General features: G+C 29.3%; 2 protein-coding genes and 1 long non-coding RNA gene across 3 annotated transcripts; 1 reads left to right on the top strand and 2 right to left on the bottom strand.

Annotated features, from left to right (window-relative positions):
* Window positions 1-442: 442 nt before the first annotated feature.
* LOC105618845 (gastrula zinc finger protein XlCGF57.1-like) lies at window positions 443-2,747 on the bottom strand. Its single transcript, XM_012200380.1, has 3 exons — window positions 2,685-2,747; window positions 2,450-2,602; window positions 443-2,135 (listed from the first exon to the last, which is right to left on the bottom strand). The coding sequence occupies exons 1-3, from the start codon at window positions 2,745-2,747 to the stop codon at window positions 618-620; spliced, it is 1,734 nt and encodes a 577-aa protein (XP_012055770.1). The 3' UTR covers window positions 443-617.
* A 3,936-nt stretch (window positions 2,748-6,683) lies between these two features.
* On the top strand, window positions 6,684-9,210 carry LOC105618846 (chymotrypsin-2-like). Its single transcript, XM_012200381.1, has 4 exons — window positions 6,684-6,741; window positions 7,186-7,499; window positions 7,981-8,235; window positions 9,064-9,210. The coding sequence occupies exons 1-4, from the start codon at window positions 6,684-6,686 to the stop codon at window positions 9,208-9,210; spliced, it is 774 nt and encodes a 257-aa protein (XP_012055771.1).
* A 4,701-nt stretch (window positions 9,211-13,911) lies between these two features.
* LOC105618848 lies at window positions 13,912-15,687 on the bottom strand. Its single transcript, XR_001046487.1, has 3 exons — window positions 15,496-15,687; window positions 14,546-14,629; window positions 13,912-14,061 (listed from the first exon to the last, which is right to left on the bottom strand). It is a non-coding gene; the product is annotated as an uncharacterized LOC105618848 (long non-coding RNA).
* Window positions 15,688-15,944: the final 257 nt, after the last annotated feature.

Genomic DNA, 15,944 nt, shown 5'->3' on the forward strand with positions numbered 1-15,944 from the left:
TATATATATATATATATATATATATATATATATATATATTTGTTAAAATAATTATCTTACAATTTAATTAAATTATGAGCTTTCAACTAATAATATCCAATTATTATATATATTAATTCTATTATGATTTCTTATTATTATATTTTGTTTTTTCCAAATTAAAAAGATTTCAGTAACAGTCACTCTAATATCTTTATGTGCACATCTTTATGTGCAGCATTTATGTGTATACAAACTGTTTCTAATTTCCATTTGTCTATTTTATTTGTTTTTTTTTATTTTTTTTAAAGTTTTTCGTATCTCTTAAATATTAAATTTGATAGTTTGTAGATTTAATGCTTTCACAATATGATTCTTAGATAGCATATACGATGGATTTTAAACATCTTAGCGATTTTACTCATCTTTCAGGTAGGAGCATTAAGTGACTTATTGTTATCAATTTACTTAGAAATTAATTTATTATTTGTCCATACACAGGAAAAAATACGACTTTATCAGACCTATTGGCATATAAAACAGATATAGGTGTAATCATGGAAATATGCTATACAACTACAAACATACGGTGCTCAATGTAAAGAAACAGAAAGCCGTAATAGACTAGATCCGTGTAGTTAGGATATGTGATTTGAGGATAGGTGACTATTTAATGCTGTTTTATGGGCGAATTTTTTCATACAAATAAGACATTCGTGAGTTTTTTCGTTAACGTGCACCAATAAGTGCTTTTTCAATGCTGCTTTATCTTTGCATATTTTTTGACAAGTACTACATTCAAATGGTCTCTCACCGGCGTGAATCAGGATGTGGCTGTTTAACGTGGTCTTCTGCGTGAAAGCTTTGTGACACACATAACATTCGTACGGTCTGTCACCAGTGTGACTTAACATATGTTTCCTCAACGATGACTTTTCCTTGAATGTTTTCTGGCAGATGTGACACGCGTGTCTCTTATCGCCTGTATGTATGATCATGTGCGAGTTTAATCGCGTCTTCTCCCTGAACGCCATGTCGCACATATTGCACGCAAACGGTTTCTCACCGGTGTGTATTAGAGTATGTCGATTCAGATCCGATTTCCTGGTGAAGATTTTGTCGCAAACTTTGCAATCATATTGCCCACCAGTGTGTAATAACATATGACTGTTCAAATCCGATTTTCTTGCGCATGCCTTGTGACAGATGTGACACTCGTGCGGTTTCTCGCCCGTGTGGACCAACATATGGGAATTCAATTTGGCCTTTTCTCGAAAAGTCATTAAGCACTCTTTACACTCGTATGGTCTCTCACCAGTGTGAACCATAGTATGCCTAATTAATTCTGATTTTCTCTTGTACGTTTTTTCACAAATGTTACACGCATGTGGTTTCTCACCGCTATGCGCCAACATATGATTGTTGAGCGCGGTTTTTTGGGCGAACGATCTATGACACAATGTACACTTGAAATGTTTGTTTCCCGTATGGAGTGGCAAATGCATGTTCAATTTCGCCTTCTCTTTGAACGCCTCGAAGCAAATCGTGCATTTATAGGGTTTGTCTGCATTCGTGTGATTGGTCATGTGTCGATTCAAATTAATTTTCTCCTTAAACGTCATGTGACACACATCACATTCAAAGGGCCTGTCTTCCATTGGCATTATCTGTTCATTCATACCAGCTCGTTTCATAAAAGCCTGCTGCAATGCATCACAATCATAAGGTTTATCTAATACATGTAATTGCATGTGGCTTCTTAAGCTCCATTTATAAGCGAATCTTTTTTGACAGATGTTGCACTCTAATGGACTCATTCCAACGTGAGTTAACATGTGGGCATGCAGGCTAGAGTTGTCAGTAAAATTTTGTTGACAGACCTCACATTGATTTCCACTACAGTGCGTCTTTAGATGCGTCACCATGGAATCATTGTTCAGAAACCATTTCTTGCACATTGAGCATTGAATTTTGTAGAATTTTGGTTGTTGCCCATTTTGACAGAATCCATGATGCTTATCGGAGTCTTGCGTTTGTATAAAATTTGTATTAGTCAAGCATCGTTGCATCACATCCTCTTTGTCGCATAAATTAGTATTTGCTATTTGCGACCAGTTCTGGTGACTGGTCGATTCTCCTTCCAATTCTAACTTCACCTGTAAAAATTCACAAAGCTCCTAGAAAAAGATATTGTAACATAACGTATGACTGTATTCAGCAGAAAAAGCAGCTTTACAACTGTTGTAAGATTCTTTAATATAATTGATTTACACATTTAGATCTAATAGGAATTAAGGGCCAATTATGTTAAAGAATTTTATAATTGCAAAGCTGCTTTTTTTGTTGAATGCAGCCAATATCATAAAAACAAGTACTTTTATTAAGCAGTTGATGTTTCAAAATTTAGAATCTACAGCAGATATAAAACTATACAAAAAGATGGCTAAAGTTATAATTGTTATATACTTACCATTTCATTGGAGAAATCCACCTCATTATTTTCGATAGGCAAAAACAGAGTGCCCTTCTCGAAAGTACCTGAGCAAATATCCTCCATGTAGTCTGGATCAAATGTTCTGTCGCCTGGTTCCTCCTTAAGCACGACGCTCACAATGTTCTCATCCTTAAAGTAATCGTTACGTTAGACTCTGGACAGCGCCAGCAGTATGCCATATACCTGCTGCTGTTTCATACAAAAAGTTTACCATAACCTGACTGTCTATGGCTAATGCATCCATCGGTTCATCTTTCACCTTAAAACCTTCCATTTGCTACACTTCACTCTGAAAGTGAAATCAATTTATTTGCTTACATTTTATAATGCAATCAACACACAATATCTAATAAAGAAAGTAAGAAAAAAAAATAAATCCAGATAAAGAGAGACAAGGAAAAAGCTTTGTACACGATGGGTGCAGCCAGAAATTACATTAGGGAACGTTTTCTCATAACCTCCCGGAACGCGGCTTCCGCGAGTCTGTGTCGAGGCTTCGCCTGTCGCGTCGGTCGCGAACCTGTTGCAGCGTTCCGGGAGGTTCAGTCGAAGGCGCGAATCGTAATTACCTAAGTCGATACTCACAGCATAGGTTACATGGTCCTTCCATGGAGTACAAAAATACAGGTTCAGCACAGGGTCGGACGCTGCTCCTTCAACCTGTTCACGGCGCCGCTGAGATAATTGCACCGCGGCTCGAAGCAGTCGATTCGCCGCAGTTACGAATCGTTTAGATCGTTCTCTCCTTGGATTTTACTCGATACCGATCCGATCGTGAGATGCAGGTGACGCGCGAACGCGACGACGAACTTTCTTCTCTCTCTCTCTCTCTCTCTCTCTCTCTCTCTCTCTCTCCTTCTCTGCTGACGAGAAAATCGACGAGGCAGGCGATGCGCTACGCGTTGGCTGGAGTAGATAACGTAACGTTGCACAAAACGCACGCGCGCTCGCGCGCGTCACATACACACGCACATGTATGACGTGTGCGCGTGCGTACGAACACGTATAGGACGGATGGAACTCGACCGCTTGACGTCGCGTCGCGAGTGCACGTATGTAGTATGCACATATACGATACGTGCTGCGTACATACGTCACGGCGGCGGCGGTTACGTAGCGCTCACGCGTGTGCGCGCGCACGCACATCACACGCATCTCGCAGCGCTGCGCACGTTGCTGTTTATGCGCGCGCTTGACAATGATGTGCACAAGCAAACGTGTGTGAAGAATGTACACTCTTTCGATACTTGACGCGGAATATCAAGAATCGGTCTCGAGGTTTTAGTTGAGTTCTTGTCAAATAAGATGCACATCTTTACGCAACAGAGGAACGCATAGAGTTACGACGGTGGCATTATATTGAAACGCGTATGAAAAGGAGCAGACGGGTAAATTTATAATCGAGATTTTTTATTAAGTAATTGTTTCGTATTGAGAGATAGATAATATAAAATTAATAAGCATTATTTCTTTATATGTATATATATGTATATATATATATATATACATATACATATATATATATATAATATAAATATAATATATATATATAAATAAAAAAAATATATATATATATATATATAATTAAATTTAGTTTTATATTTTTAATTTAAAATAAATATATTAAGTAATATGCGTTGTCAATATTGAAAAACATATTTAAAAAGTATGTTTTAAACATATTATGTATAATATTCAAAAATATAATATATAATATTCAAAATGTAATTTGTACAAATATAATATTGTACAATTATGTTTAAAATGCGTTTTAAATACTTGTATCAAATACTTAAATATTTAAGTGATAATAAGTCTGGAAATTGAAAAACAAAAAAAATTTCGGCGGTATTGATATTAGTTGATATTGAATTTATTGTTTATTTTTAATGCAATAGATAACAAAACAGAATTATTTTGGTATTGAGATAATATTAATTCCATCATATTAATTGTTATTTATTATCTTATCATTTATTATCTTTCTTCTTTTTTCTTTTTTTTTCCTCTTTTTCTCATTTTTTTTATTGTATTCTCTTTCTAATTGATAATTAATTATATCATGAGTATTCTTTGTCTGTCTTGTTATAACAATGATAAAATAATAACATTTATTTCTATACTGCAGCGACATAACAAATTACAATGTATAAGATTACAGCAATATTGTGAAGAAAAATGTATAATTTCAGCAAAAGCAATAGTTGCATAAACATTTGACAAATACAATAGACTTACTACTTATTATTAATGCAATAATTGTGGTAATGAGTCATATGTTTATAGTGGTGTAGTAACTATGTGAATTGCATATAAAAATCTATGCACCTGCGTATATAATGAAGGTCATATTAGTACAAGAATAGAGAATTTAATTTTTATTCAATACGTATATTACTATAAACAAGCAAGAGATTTAATCTATATAATATAATTATTTACATTATAATTAATTATTTATTATTATTAATTAATTTATTATTATAATTATAATTATAATTTATTATTATTAATTTATTATTATTAATTGATAATAAACAATATGCATGTACATATTATATATTTATTTTGTATTTTATATTTCTTTGAAATTACAATATACTTTCATTATGCAATATTATATAATGCGATAATGTTTTTACAAGTATATTACACATTGTTATTATATCGTGATTTTTTCGAGAGCGAATATTTTATTGCATTCTTATTGCAATAATATTGCCATTATAATAAAACATTCCTGTAATATGATTTTTGTGTTACAAGTCTTGTAACCATTCTATTGTGGATAATTGTATGTTAAAGTAAAAAGTGATATATAGAATATTAATTTTTATTATGAATTTACTTAATTAAAGTCATTATTATAAAAATTAACGTAGTCTAATCATTGACAACAATAAATAAAAATTGTTAAGTCTAAAAAATTTTAAATATTATATTAAAAATCTAATTTTACGAAAATATTTCTGTATTTTTCTAATATTTACCATGTGGTATTAGCTTTCTGTTAAAGATTAAGTTATTAAATAAATTTAATAATACATTTTATTATACATTTAATAATTATCCACTAATTGCTGAAATTTTGCTCTAAAATATCTAAACTATCCAAAATAACCTATTGTATTTTTGGACACATCTATTTATATATGACGTCACATATATGAAATTACGTAGACGATTTTAATTTTAGAGTTTTAATATTATCTTATCGCATTTTTTATTCTATAAAATAAATATTTTTAATTTGGGCAAAATAAATGACTAATATGCATATGTTCACAAATTTTTCTTCTTACAATGATTCACACAGAACGTAATAACAGATCTTTGATGTATTAGATTACCAGCATGAATAAGCATGTTACAGTTACGTATGATGAATCACGCAAGATTTGAAAATGATGATAGAAAATGATAATGATGAAAATTTATAATGATAATAAGTATAATGAGAATAATCTAAAAATTTGTAATCATTCATTAAAAAAAAGAAGATTTAAAACAAAACAAATATTCTTATTTAATGTTTTATAATAATATAATTACATAATTATAAGTCACTAATGCAAGTCAATGAAAGCCGATACTGGAAAAAACGTGCATATTATTAATAATAATTGACAATTACACACATTTTGATCATAATTTAGATTATTTTTAATAACAAATAAATAGTAATAAATAAAAATTGAGCAATACATTAAATTCGATATAATAAAAAAACAAGTATAAAGTCCGAAATAATCTATAGATGAAATTTTCAATCATCTATTGTACTTGGAATTGCAGAATACATATTTCGATATTCCGATATTAAAAATTATAATCTGAGTTGTTAAGTACATCGCAGTATATCTGATAAAACTTATTTCGAAGAGTTGTGAACTTATTATTAGTTAAGGACATTTCGTCCTTTACTAATAAGTTTACAAGAATAGATCAAAATAATAGAATATTTCAAAATAATAACACAATTGTGAAAAAATTATAGATTATTCTAAATTGCATTTAAAAGTAATACAATAAAATTTTTTTGTTCATAATTTATTCAATAAAATTAATTAATTATTTAAAACTATAAGAATTCTAGAAATATATATAAATACTTATATAAATACTTATATAAATACTTATATAAATTCACGCAAAGATGTTTTTTAGCAAATTATTTATTTTATTTGTTTACAGTATTTAGCTCTAAACAATGACGATGAATCTCATCTTATGTTTGGTAATTATTTTAATATTGGATGTCAATTACGGTAAGTGAAAACATGCATCGACGAATTCTTTTGTTTCCATTTATGAAGAAAAAAATCATATAGATGCGAATTCAATTTAATGTAACAATAAAAAAAAGGAAAAAAGAAAAATAAGAGAAAAAATAGGACTCAAATAAATAATAATAAATTATTGATCGATGCTGTTTATTTAAGATTATAAGATATATTAGGCATATATTTATTATTTATATGTAGGTATATTTAAAATAGTAGATAAATCTTGTTAGAAATGTTAGAAAATACAATTTATAAGTTACTGTAAATTTACTTAAAAAAAAAATGTTTTCTTAAATGGTGAATTTTATAAAAGAATTTCTCATCTATTGTATAATCTGAGATCTGAAGGATCTTGTAATTTATTGATTAGAAATAATTTTTTAAAATAAAATGTGACAAATATCATGCATATTATTTTTGGAAAAGGAATCCAGGCACTTCGTGTACGACGTTTGGTTGGTGGACAGCCCGCCATCGAATTTGAGTTTCCTTATCAAGTGTCTGTACGATACTACAACTTGCATATCTGCAGTGGTGCGCTTATCAGCGATAGACATGTCTTGAGTGCAGCACATTGTATATGTGGTTTGATAGATGAACCCTCTGAAGAACTCAATGTGCACACTGGAAGCATTAACTTAAAAGAGGGCGAAAAACACGCTGTCAAAGATGTCATATGTCATCCTGATTATGTATATGGCTCTGAGAAGTCTTGGACAGCAGATTTAGTTGTAATCATGGTGAGGCATGTTTTCCTTTTGTCTTTTGATAATTGAAGTAGGAAATAAACTTCGATAAATTCATAATTTTTAATAAATTGAAATCAAAGATATTTTTTTTTATTAATTTAATTTTAAAAATTACAACTATAAAGATACAGATAGTTTCTTATGATAAAAAACTTTAATATTAAATTTGCGCACGCAGAGCAAATTTAATTTGATGAAGAATATGTAACTGTCTAGTAAATTTAAAATTAATAGATGTATAAATTGACTGAAATAGTCTAATTAATAGTCTAATAAATTAATAATTTTTTGTCCAGATTATCATTATAAAGTATTCATGATGCATTAAAATTTAAAAGTAACTACTTTTTATGTTGAATAAAATGTATTTAGTGTAAAATATAGCTTGTTGTTTTTTGAAAAATTTTCTTTAATAAAATTAAAAATCTTTAATCAAATTTTATATGTATTTGTGATATATCTATATTTTCAGCTTGCTAAAGAAATTTGCATATCATCCTGTCAATCGCCAATTGCTTTAGCAACGCACGACGATGTACCCATTGGACAACAAGCTATTATCAGTGGATGGGGTAGTGTTCATCCATTTAGTTGGTTGTCTCGAGACTTACAAAAACTTTCGGTGCCAATTATCGACAATAACGTATGTCAGACCTATTACAAAAACACTACTATTCTCAACTCCCAAATTTGTACATTCGAAAGGAAAGGTATCGGCGCTTGCAAGGTAAAATATATTATTTTTTACAAAAATATATTACTGTTGTTGCATTTTGAAATATACGCAAAACTCAATTGGAAACTTTCACAATCTTGTAAAATCCTTTACAAGTTCCAAATTATAATTAATTATTATTTAAAATTATTTATCTTATATATAATTCATATAATTTATATATAATAAAGATAGAATTATAATATAAATATATTATAATATACTTTGATGGAATTAAGTCTATTATCAAAAATATATGATTTAAAAAACAGTCGTTTTTGAGAAATCTTATAGACGGACAATTGGACGGACGAATACACGGCTGGACAGTCGAATTAATATAATCAGAAATTATAAAGTACAATAGTTTGCTATATTAATATTTTGTGTGTAATTATTAATAATTTCTAAATATGTGTATTTAAAATTTTTTTGGAATATTTAAATTTTTTATTTTTAATTTTATTGTGTAGGAGATTGAGGATTCAAATAATAACGAAAGAAGTAATATATTCTTATCACTTAGAATATCTTAGAAACATTGCAAGAAAATGATATTTAGAACATCTTATTAAATAAAACATCGCAATTTTTTAGATTAAATTTATTTAAAAAAAAAAAGAGTGATTTTATATCTAATTTTTAGTGTTAATTTATTTCTATTAATTCCAACACAATTAAATTAAATTTTTAAGTGAAACATGGTTTTTTTCATAATATACTATAAATTTAATTATTTGAAGTATACATACATTGTGTAAATATATAGTATATACATAATATAAAGAATAAATAATTATATATTATTTTATTAAAATTGAAAGAGAATATTATTCGCAGGGCGATAGTGGCAGTCCTTTGGTACATAATTGTACACTAATAGGTATATTTTCATGGACAAAACCTTGTGCACTTGGTTTTCCTGATGTTTTTACCAGAGTAAGTCACTTTATGGATTTTATCAAACAAGTAATGCAGGATAATTAGAAGTAATTAATAATATCGATTGAACTAATGTAAATAATATAATTTATAAATATATATATATATGTATGTATATAATTTTATATATATGTATAATAATTTATGAACTAACTTGGTCTAGTTCATTTTTAAGATCTGTCATAATCTGTCTAATTATATTACTCAGTTCAATTAAGTGATTTCCGTATAGATATCTGCGCTTTATTTTATAGTTATCGCATATATATTTACTGTGAAATACAATCATGTCTCTTGATAATAAGATGAAGATAAATAGAATGAATAAATATTTTTTGAAAAACAATGTTTCTTTTTTCAATGTATATATGTATGTGTGTGTATGTGTGTGTGGTGTGTGGTGTGTGTGTGTGTGTGTGTGTGTGTGTGTGTGTGTGTGTGTGTGTGTGTGTGTGTGTGTGTGTGTGTGTGTGTGTGTGTGTGTGTGGTGTGTATAATGATTCTGCTGTAAATTGAACTTCTGGCTTAAAAATTAAAAAAAATTGTTTAAAAAGAGTAGGTGTCTATTGGTTGATTACGATATGATAAATTTCACAATTGAAAATCATTAATGATAATGATAATAATAATAAGGTATATTACAGTATACAGTACTTATATACAGTAAGATGTAACACTGAATTCAGTAGATATATACAGTAGATATATACAATAGATCAGAAAAATTGAGAAAACTTGAGCCCAAAATGTGTTACAGCCTTTAAGGGGATTCTAAAGAGCTGCTTTTTAAATTTTAACTAATTTTTTTTAGAATATTTACAGCAAAATTTCACCATACCGCAATTACGTCTTTTTTAAAAGCTTCGAAGTATATCCAAACAAATTTTCAAAGCAAAATATTTAAAACTCTAGGAATAGTACACTTTTTCATGCTGGGATCCAATTAATTGCTGTGTCTCTAATAGTGATATCAAGCATGATAAAATATGAATTTTAATATCTACTATGTTCTTGCGATATTTGATTTACGGGATTGGTTTTTATTATATAAATTGTGACTAAAGCTATGTTAAATGCGTAATGTAAAACTATATGTACACATATCATGTATGTAACACTTATTTTTAGTAACAAAATTGACATTCACGAAATAAAAAAGATCATTTAAATAAATGAGTTGTTGAATCTGTTTTGAATAAGTTTGTGCTCTAAAACTCTAAATCATAGACAAACATGAAGTACGCTGAAAGAAAAAATTAACTGAATATGGCATAACATTTTTAATTGATTGCAGCAGCCAATTTTTGGTTACATTAGTCTATCTGTCAGTATAGGATTTCGATAGGCTAATGATATCTGCGTGACTTTTTTAACATGGTATTTAAGGGTTAATATTATAAAGTCGAAGTGAGGGGATAAAAAAAAACTTGAAATCTTTATCTGTCGATGATGCAAATTGTTTGCTGTCTTGCCGTTAATTGTGATGCAATAAAGTTTGGCGTGGGTGACTTGGACCCATAGAAATGTAAATTCGATAGATTTTTATCGAAAGTGAAAATTCGTTTTTGATAAATGCCTGTTTATTAGTGCTGTCACAGTATAAGTACATACCATCTTGATCAAAAAGTTCCCGGAATTATCACCAGATGATACTCTGAGTCAATTGATTTGAGTTCTGTTTTTTTGGTTAGGTTGCCATCTATTATTGACATTCCCACCAAATTTTATCACCATAGCTTAACATTTGTAAAAGTTACGCCGTCTTGAGTACATCTACCTCTGCACGTATTTTCGATTTTTTACAGTTTTAAAAATGGAGTTGAATTTGCAACAACGAGTTTGTATTAAATTTTGCTTTAAAAATGGATTCAATGGTGTGAAAATATTGGGAAACTTGGAAATATTGGGAAACTGATTTTTTTCTGTTTGAGTCAAAAAACCATTGCAGGGAACGCGTTTTAACAGCTGAAAGGAGATAAATCGAAAAAAATCGAAGACAGCTCTGATGGCTATACCGACAATAGTTCCAGAAATGTTTTGAGAGCTGGATCAAGCGCTGGCATAAGTGCGTTGTAGTCGATGGAGAGTACTTTGAAGGGGACAATATCACTTTTGATGAATAAAACTGTATTTTGAATTTTCTGAATGAATTCCGGGAACTTTTTGATCAAGGTAGTACAAGATGAACATTGAGCGTCGGCATCTTTGATGTAGAGGGTCACATGATTCGCCGCTATGTTGTAGGTTGGAAAGGCGCTTATAAATTTGAGTTTGTATAAAGCTAAACAGAATGATCTTTCTAAAAAAAAAAGACATAATTCGGTCGTGTCATGAAAATTGTTATAGCGAGTATATTTTTAAATCAGACTTATATAATAATGTAATGTTAACAAACTCATTATATAAATAATATTCACATTAATAATAATAATAATATTAATAATAATAAGTAAATTAAAAATAATAATTGATTAAATATTAGGTGTGGGAAAAAGTCGTGGCGTTTTTTTTAATGCCATCTAATGGGAAAAACGCTATGAACTTTTACCCACACCTAATATTAATATAACAAAATTGTAATTAAATAATTATGTATGAAAAAATAATATATTGCATGAAAATTGTAATTAAATGTGAAGTTGTAATTTAATAATATACGTACACACGCACATATGCATATTTATTACTTTATCGTGTACAAATATAACAGTCTACAATATAACGTCTCCGAAAAAAATTTAATTTCATTTTTTAGTAAAACTTAATTTGATTAACTTTTTTCCATATTTTTCTCTTACAAATTAAAAAAAAATTGAGCTTTGTACGAACAATGTACCACGGCTCTCATCCGTAATACTCATGTTTAGCCTAATATTTCCTTACCTCAAATCTTACATAATATTGTTAAGGCGAAAGGTTTAATTATATTCTGAGAAAGGAGATCCAGCTAACCTAATCTGCAATTTCAACTTGCTGAAGGCAGCCACATTCTTGGAGATCGAGTCTGTATCTTGAAACAAGATGAAAATTACAAAAGTGAGTGAAACTTACTAGAATACTGATAATTTCATTGGTCAATAGCTAATAAATCTGCTCACTTTTGTAATTTTCACCTTGTTTGAAGATACAAAATCGATCCCCTGATTGGAAATCGACGCATGCACATTAAAAATTGGGATCACATAAAAAGTTCAATGTCCATACTGTATGTTCTTATACTATGGTCTTGTCTTCTTAGAATATACATTCATTGCCAAAAAAACTTTTTGCAACAGGCGTCTTGATGAAACGATCGTTCTATTTTCTCGGAGTTATAAAATCGTGAGTAAATAATGTCGAAATCATTTAATATAAAATATTTTCATTACATTTTTTTAAAAGAAGAAAATACCCGACACATCTCCGATATCATTTTTCCGAGCATGTATAAAAATGCTCCCACTTCAGTCGCGTAAATAATTGTACTTTTTGGAATGAATCAATATAATGTTTTTTTCTTAAAGTTCATGTTTTTCTCTTTTCAAAACAATATTTATTTTTGTATCTTCTTTTATTATAAAGATATTAAGATATGATTTTTTGAAAAAAAAAAAACGAATAATTATTTAGAATATTTCCCTCTCTCCTCTCTCCTTGAATCTTAATAAAAATACACTGATTCGACGCTTTTTCATTCAAAACGAAAGAATCTGGCAAAAAAACATAGTGTCGTAAATCGAGTTATTAAATATTAAAGTTGGAAACTTTAGAGATTAAGATATCTTTCATCTCGATATCATCTCGAGATATCATTTCGACTTTTATATATATATATATAATATAGCGCTATGTATACGTTCTGCATTAATTACAAATTCACTGCTTTAAAACAGATTCTCTGCTTTAAAAACAAATTGCTGCTTTCAAAAATAATATAAACACAAAAATAATATAAGAAAATAACTTGTGTTTTTAAAGTAAATTTGTCTTTTTAAAGCAATGAATTTATTTATAAAATAGTGAATTCGTTTTTAAAGTAGCGAATTTGAGACCGCAACGCAAGCTTGCATCTTGTATCACAGTATTCCGTGGCTGTGACAGATTTCTTAACCTCAGTAGTCATCAACTTTAACGCTTAATTCATGAGGCAGAGTGACACTTTTTTCTTGTGGAGTTTTTATTTACGCGAAAATGCATCGATTGAATTTATTTTTATCAAAATTTGAGATTACCGGAATATTTTCAATTTTTATCGTTTTTTTAAAACAGTAAATTTTCGTAATTAATGCAGAACGTATAAAGAAATATATCGAATAGAAATATATCGAATCAGGATGATAGATATCTTAACCTCGAATATATCCAACTTTAAAGCTGATTCCACAATGAGTTGGTAGTCGAAAATTTTAAGTCTTAACCAATTTTAACCTAAATAGGTGACTATGATTTTTTGCATCTATTAGTTCTTAATTATACAGCGAGTCGTTTAATTCGACTAATGGGAAGGAATAAAGTCGAATTTGATCAATCTTAAAAAAATCGGTACTCTTAGTCAAATTGGCTATTGTCAACTTCACCGATTCATCGATAAGACTTAGAACTACTGACTCGTTATAAAATCTTAATATGTAATTCGATTCATGAGACCGATCGCCACGTTTTTTTACCAGATTCTTTCATTTTGAATGAAAACACATCGAATAAGTGTATTTTTATTAAAATTTGAGTTGGGGAAGAGGGGGGGAGTATTCTAAATAATTACCAATCTTTTGAATTTATCAATATTTTGAATTTCAATTTTATACATTCTGGCATTTCATTAAAAAAAATTAATTTTTTTCTATTGAGATTTGTGATAATTACAGAACTAATCAAAAACGCCATCGGTGACTTGGACCCAGACATGTAAATTAGTCTCTAAAACGAGAGTAGTTGAGGGTTAATCTAACAGAAATTAATAATATGTTATTTCAACATCATTATAAGAATTGATAAATATTATAAGTTGATAAATATTTAGTGTAAAGTTCTACATATATGTGACACAAAAATTCTTCATTCTACTTATAATTTTCATATTTTTTAATGACTTATACTAGTAGAAAATATTATAGAATAAACTTCACTTATATTAAGATTTAAAAAATAAATATTTCCTTCATTAAATCAATTGTATATGTATATGTCACACAGTTAATACATTAAAATTATATGCTAAAATTATAATAATTGTTATCTCTTAATGTGTGTGTGCGCGCGCGCGCGTGTGTATGTGTGTGTGTGTGTGTGTGTGTGTGTGTGTGTGTGTGTGTGTGTGTGTCAAGTTTTATATATTTTATAATATTATTTCATATAAGATCTTTTTTCACATAAACAGATATAAGCTGTATACTCTACTCACATGTATACGCTTTTTACGCCTTTTTCATAAGCATCAATTAGATCACTCACTTTTTAGCCATGGTTGACCTTTATGGTTCTCATCCTAGCAAATTAATTAAAGATAATTATTTAGAATATCATCTCCGATTTTGATGAAATTTGAAGGCTTATTCGACATGGTTTTGCACAAAACGAAAGAATTTGTAAGAAAAAAAACGTTAAAATAGCCCTGCGAACCGAGATATTAAGCGAGATATTTAAGGGCTGCGCACAATAAAAGGAACAGGGAACAGAGAATAAGAATTTCAATCTATCAGAAACTGTGTACTTCACATGATTTCTGATAGGTTGACATTCTTATTATCTATTCCCTGTTCTTTTTATTGTGCTCTTACAGTTGACGACTATAGAGATTCCATCACATCGATGAGATGCAGCGATATATACGAACGTTTTGATCACATCCGCATGCGCTATTATGACGTCATGTGCGCATGCATTTTGTAATTACGCTAGAGGTATCGAATAATTATAGTGAATTTCGCATACGTAAATGCTATTTCGGAGAATTTTCTGCACAATTTTAAAGAAATGTTAGATCTAAATTTTAATTCATATAAAAAAGTAATTTTCTTTAATATCATAATTCACAATTACTAATTCACAATTATATTCTCTGCTTGACAAACAAATTGCTTTAAAAATAAATTCTCTGCTTTACAAACACAAATTTGTGTTTGTAAGGCAAAGAATTTATTTGCTAAGCAGAGAATGTGTTCGTCCATGTCGCTGCATCTCGTCGATATGACGGATTTCCTAACCTCTATAATCATCAATTTTAACGCTTAATATCTCGATTCGCGGGATCGTTCTAACGTTTTTTTTCTTACAAATTCTTTCGTTTTGTGTAAAAACGCGTCAAATAAGGCTTTCATCAAAATCGGAGGTAACCGTATTCTAAATAATTACCAATTAAAAAATACATTGACAATAATCCTATTATCATATAACTTTGCAATACAATACGCTATTATAAAACAAAGTAAACATTAAGAGTCCTCAAATTTTGATTAAAATACTGAACCGATGCGTTTTTGTAAAAATAAAGATTTGACAAGAAGAATATCGCTCTACTTCGATTGCGTTCCACTTCCCTTGTTCGGTTTTCCGACCCAAGTAATGCTTGGTTTATGCTACGGTCTTGAATCCTAATTCAGCCAATAAGGTTGCCAGTCTTAATTGATCCTAACTGAAATCCATTGGCTGAATTTTAGGATTTTAGAGTTAAGAAAGAAGCATAAACTAGTCATAAAGGGTCACAGACCTATGCGATGAGTTTGGACACCAACGAGACAGACGAGATACTATGGCTGCGTTCGGAAAACATCATTCAAGTGCCTCTTAATATATAATCAAAC

The sequence above is a fragment of the Atta cephalotes genome, assembly GCF_000143395.1.
Source record: "Atta cephalotes unplaced genomic scaffold scaffold00018, whole genome shotgun sequence".
NCBI lineage: Eukaryota > Metazoa > Arthropoda > Insecta > Hymenoptera > Formicidae > Atta > Atta cephalotes.

What these genes read in the sequence shown, in the direction of transcription:
- LOC105618846 (XM_012200381.1), top strand. Translation starts at nt 6,684, where the DNA reads ATGACGATGAATCTCATCTTATGTTTGGTAATTATTTTAATATTGGAT. An exon ending in AATATTGGATGTCAATTACG is followed by an intron (nt 6,742 to 7,185) that starts GTAAGTGAAAAC and finishes TTTTTGGAAAAG; the next exon opens with GAATCCAGGCACTTCGTGTA. An exon ending in AAGGTATCGGCGCTTGCAAG is followed by an intron (nt 8,236 to 9,063) that starts GTAAAATATATT and finishes TATTATTCGCAG; the next exon opens with GGCGATAGTGGCAGTCCTTT.
- LOC105618845 (XM_012200380.1), bottom strand. Translation starts at nt 2,747, where the DNA reads ATGGAAGGTTTTAAGGTGAAAGATGAACCGATGGATGCATTAGCCATA. An exon ending in CCATAGACAGTCAGGTTATG is followed by an intron (nt 2,603 to 2,684) that starts GTAAACTTTTTG and finishes GATTACTTTAAG; the next exon opens with GATGAGAACATTGTGAGCGT. An exon ending in TGGATTTCTCCAATGAAATG is followed by an intron (nt 2,136 to 2,449) that starts GTAAGTATATAA and finishes GAATTTTTACAG; the next exon opens with GTGAAGTTAGAATTGGAAGG.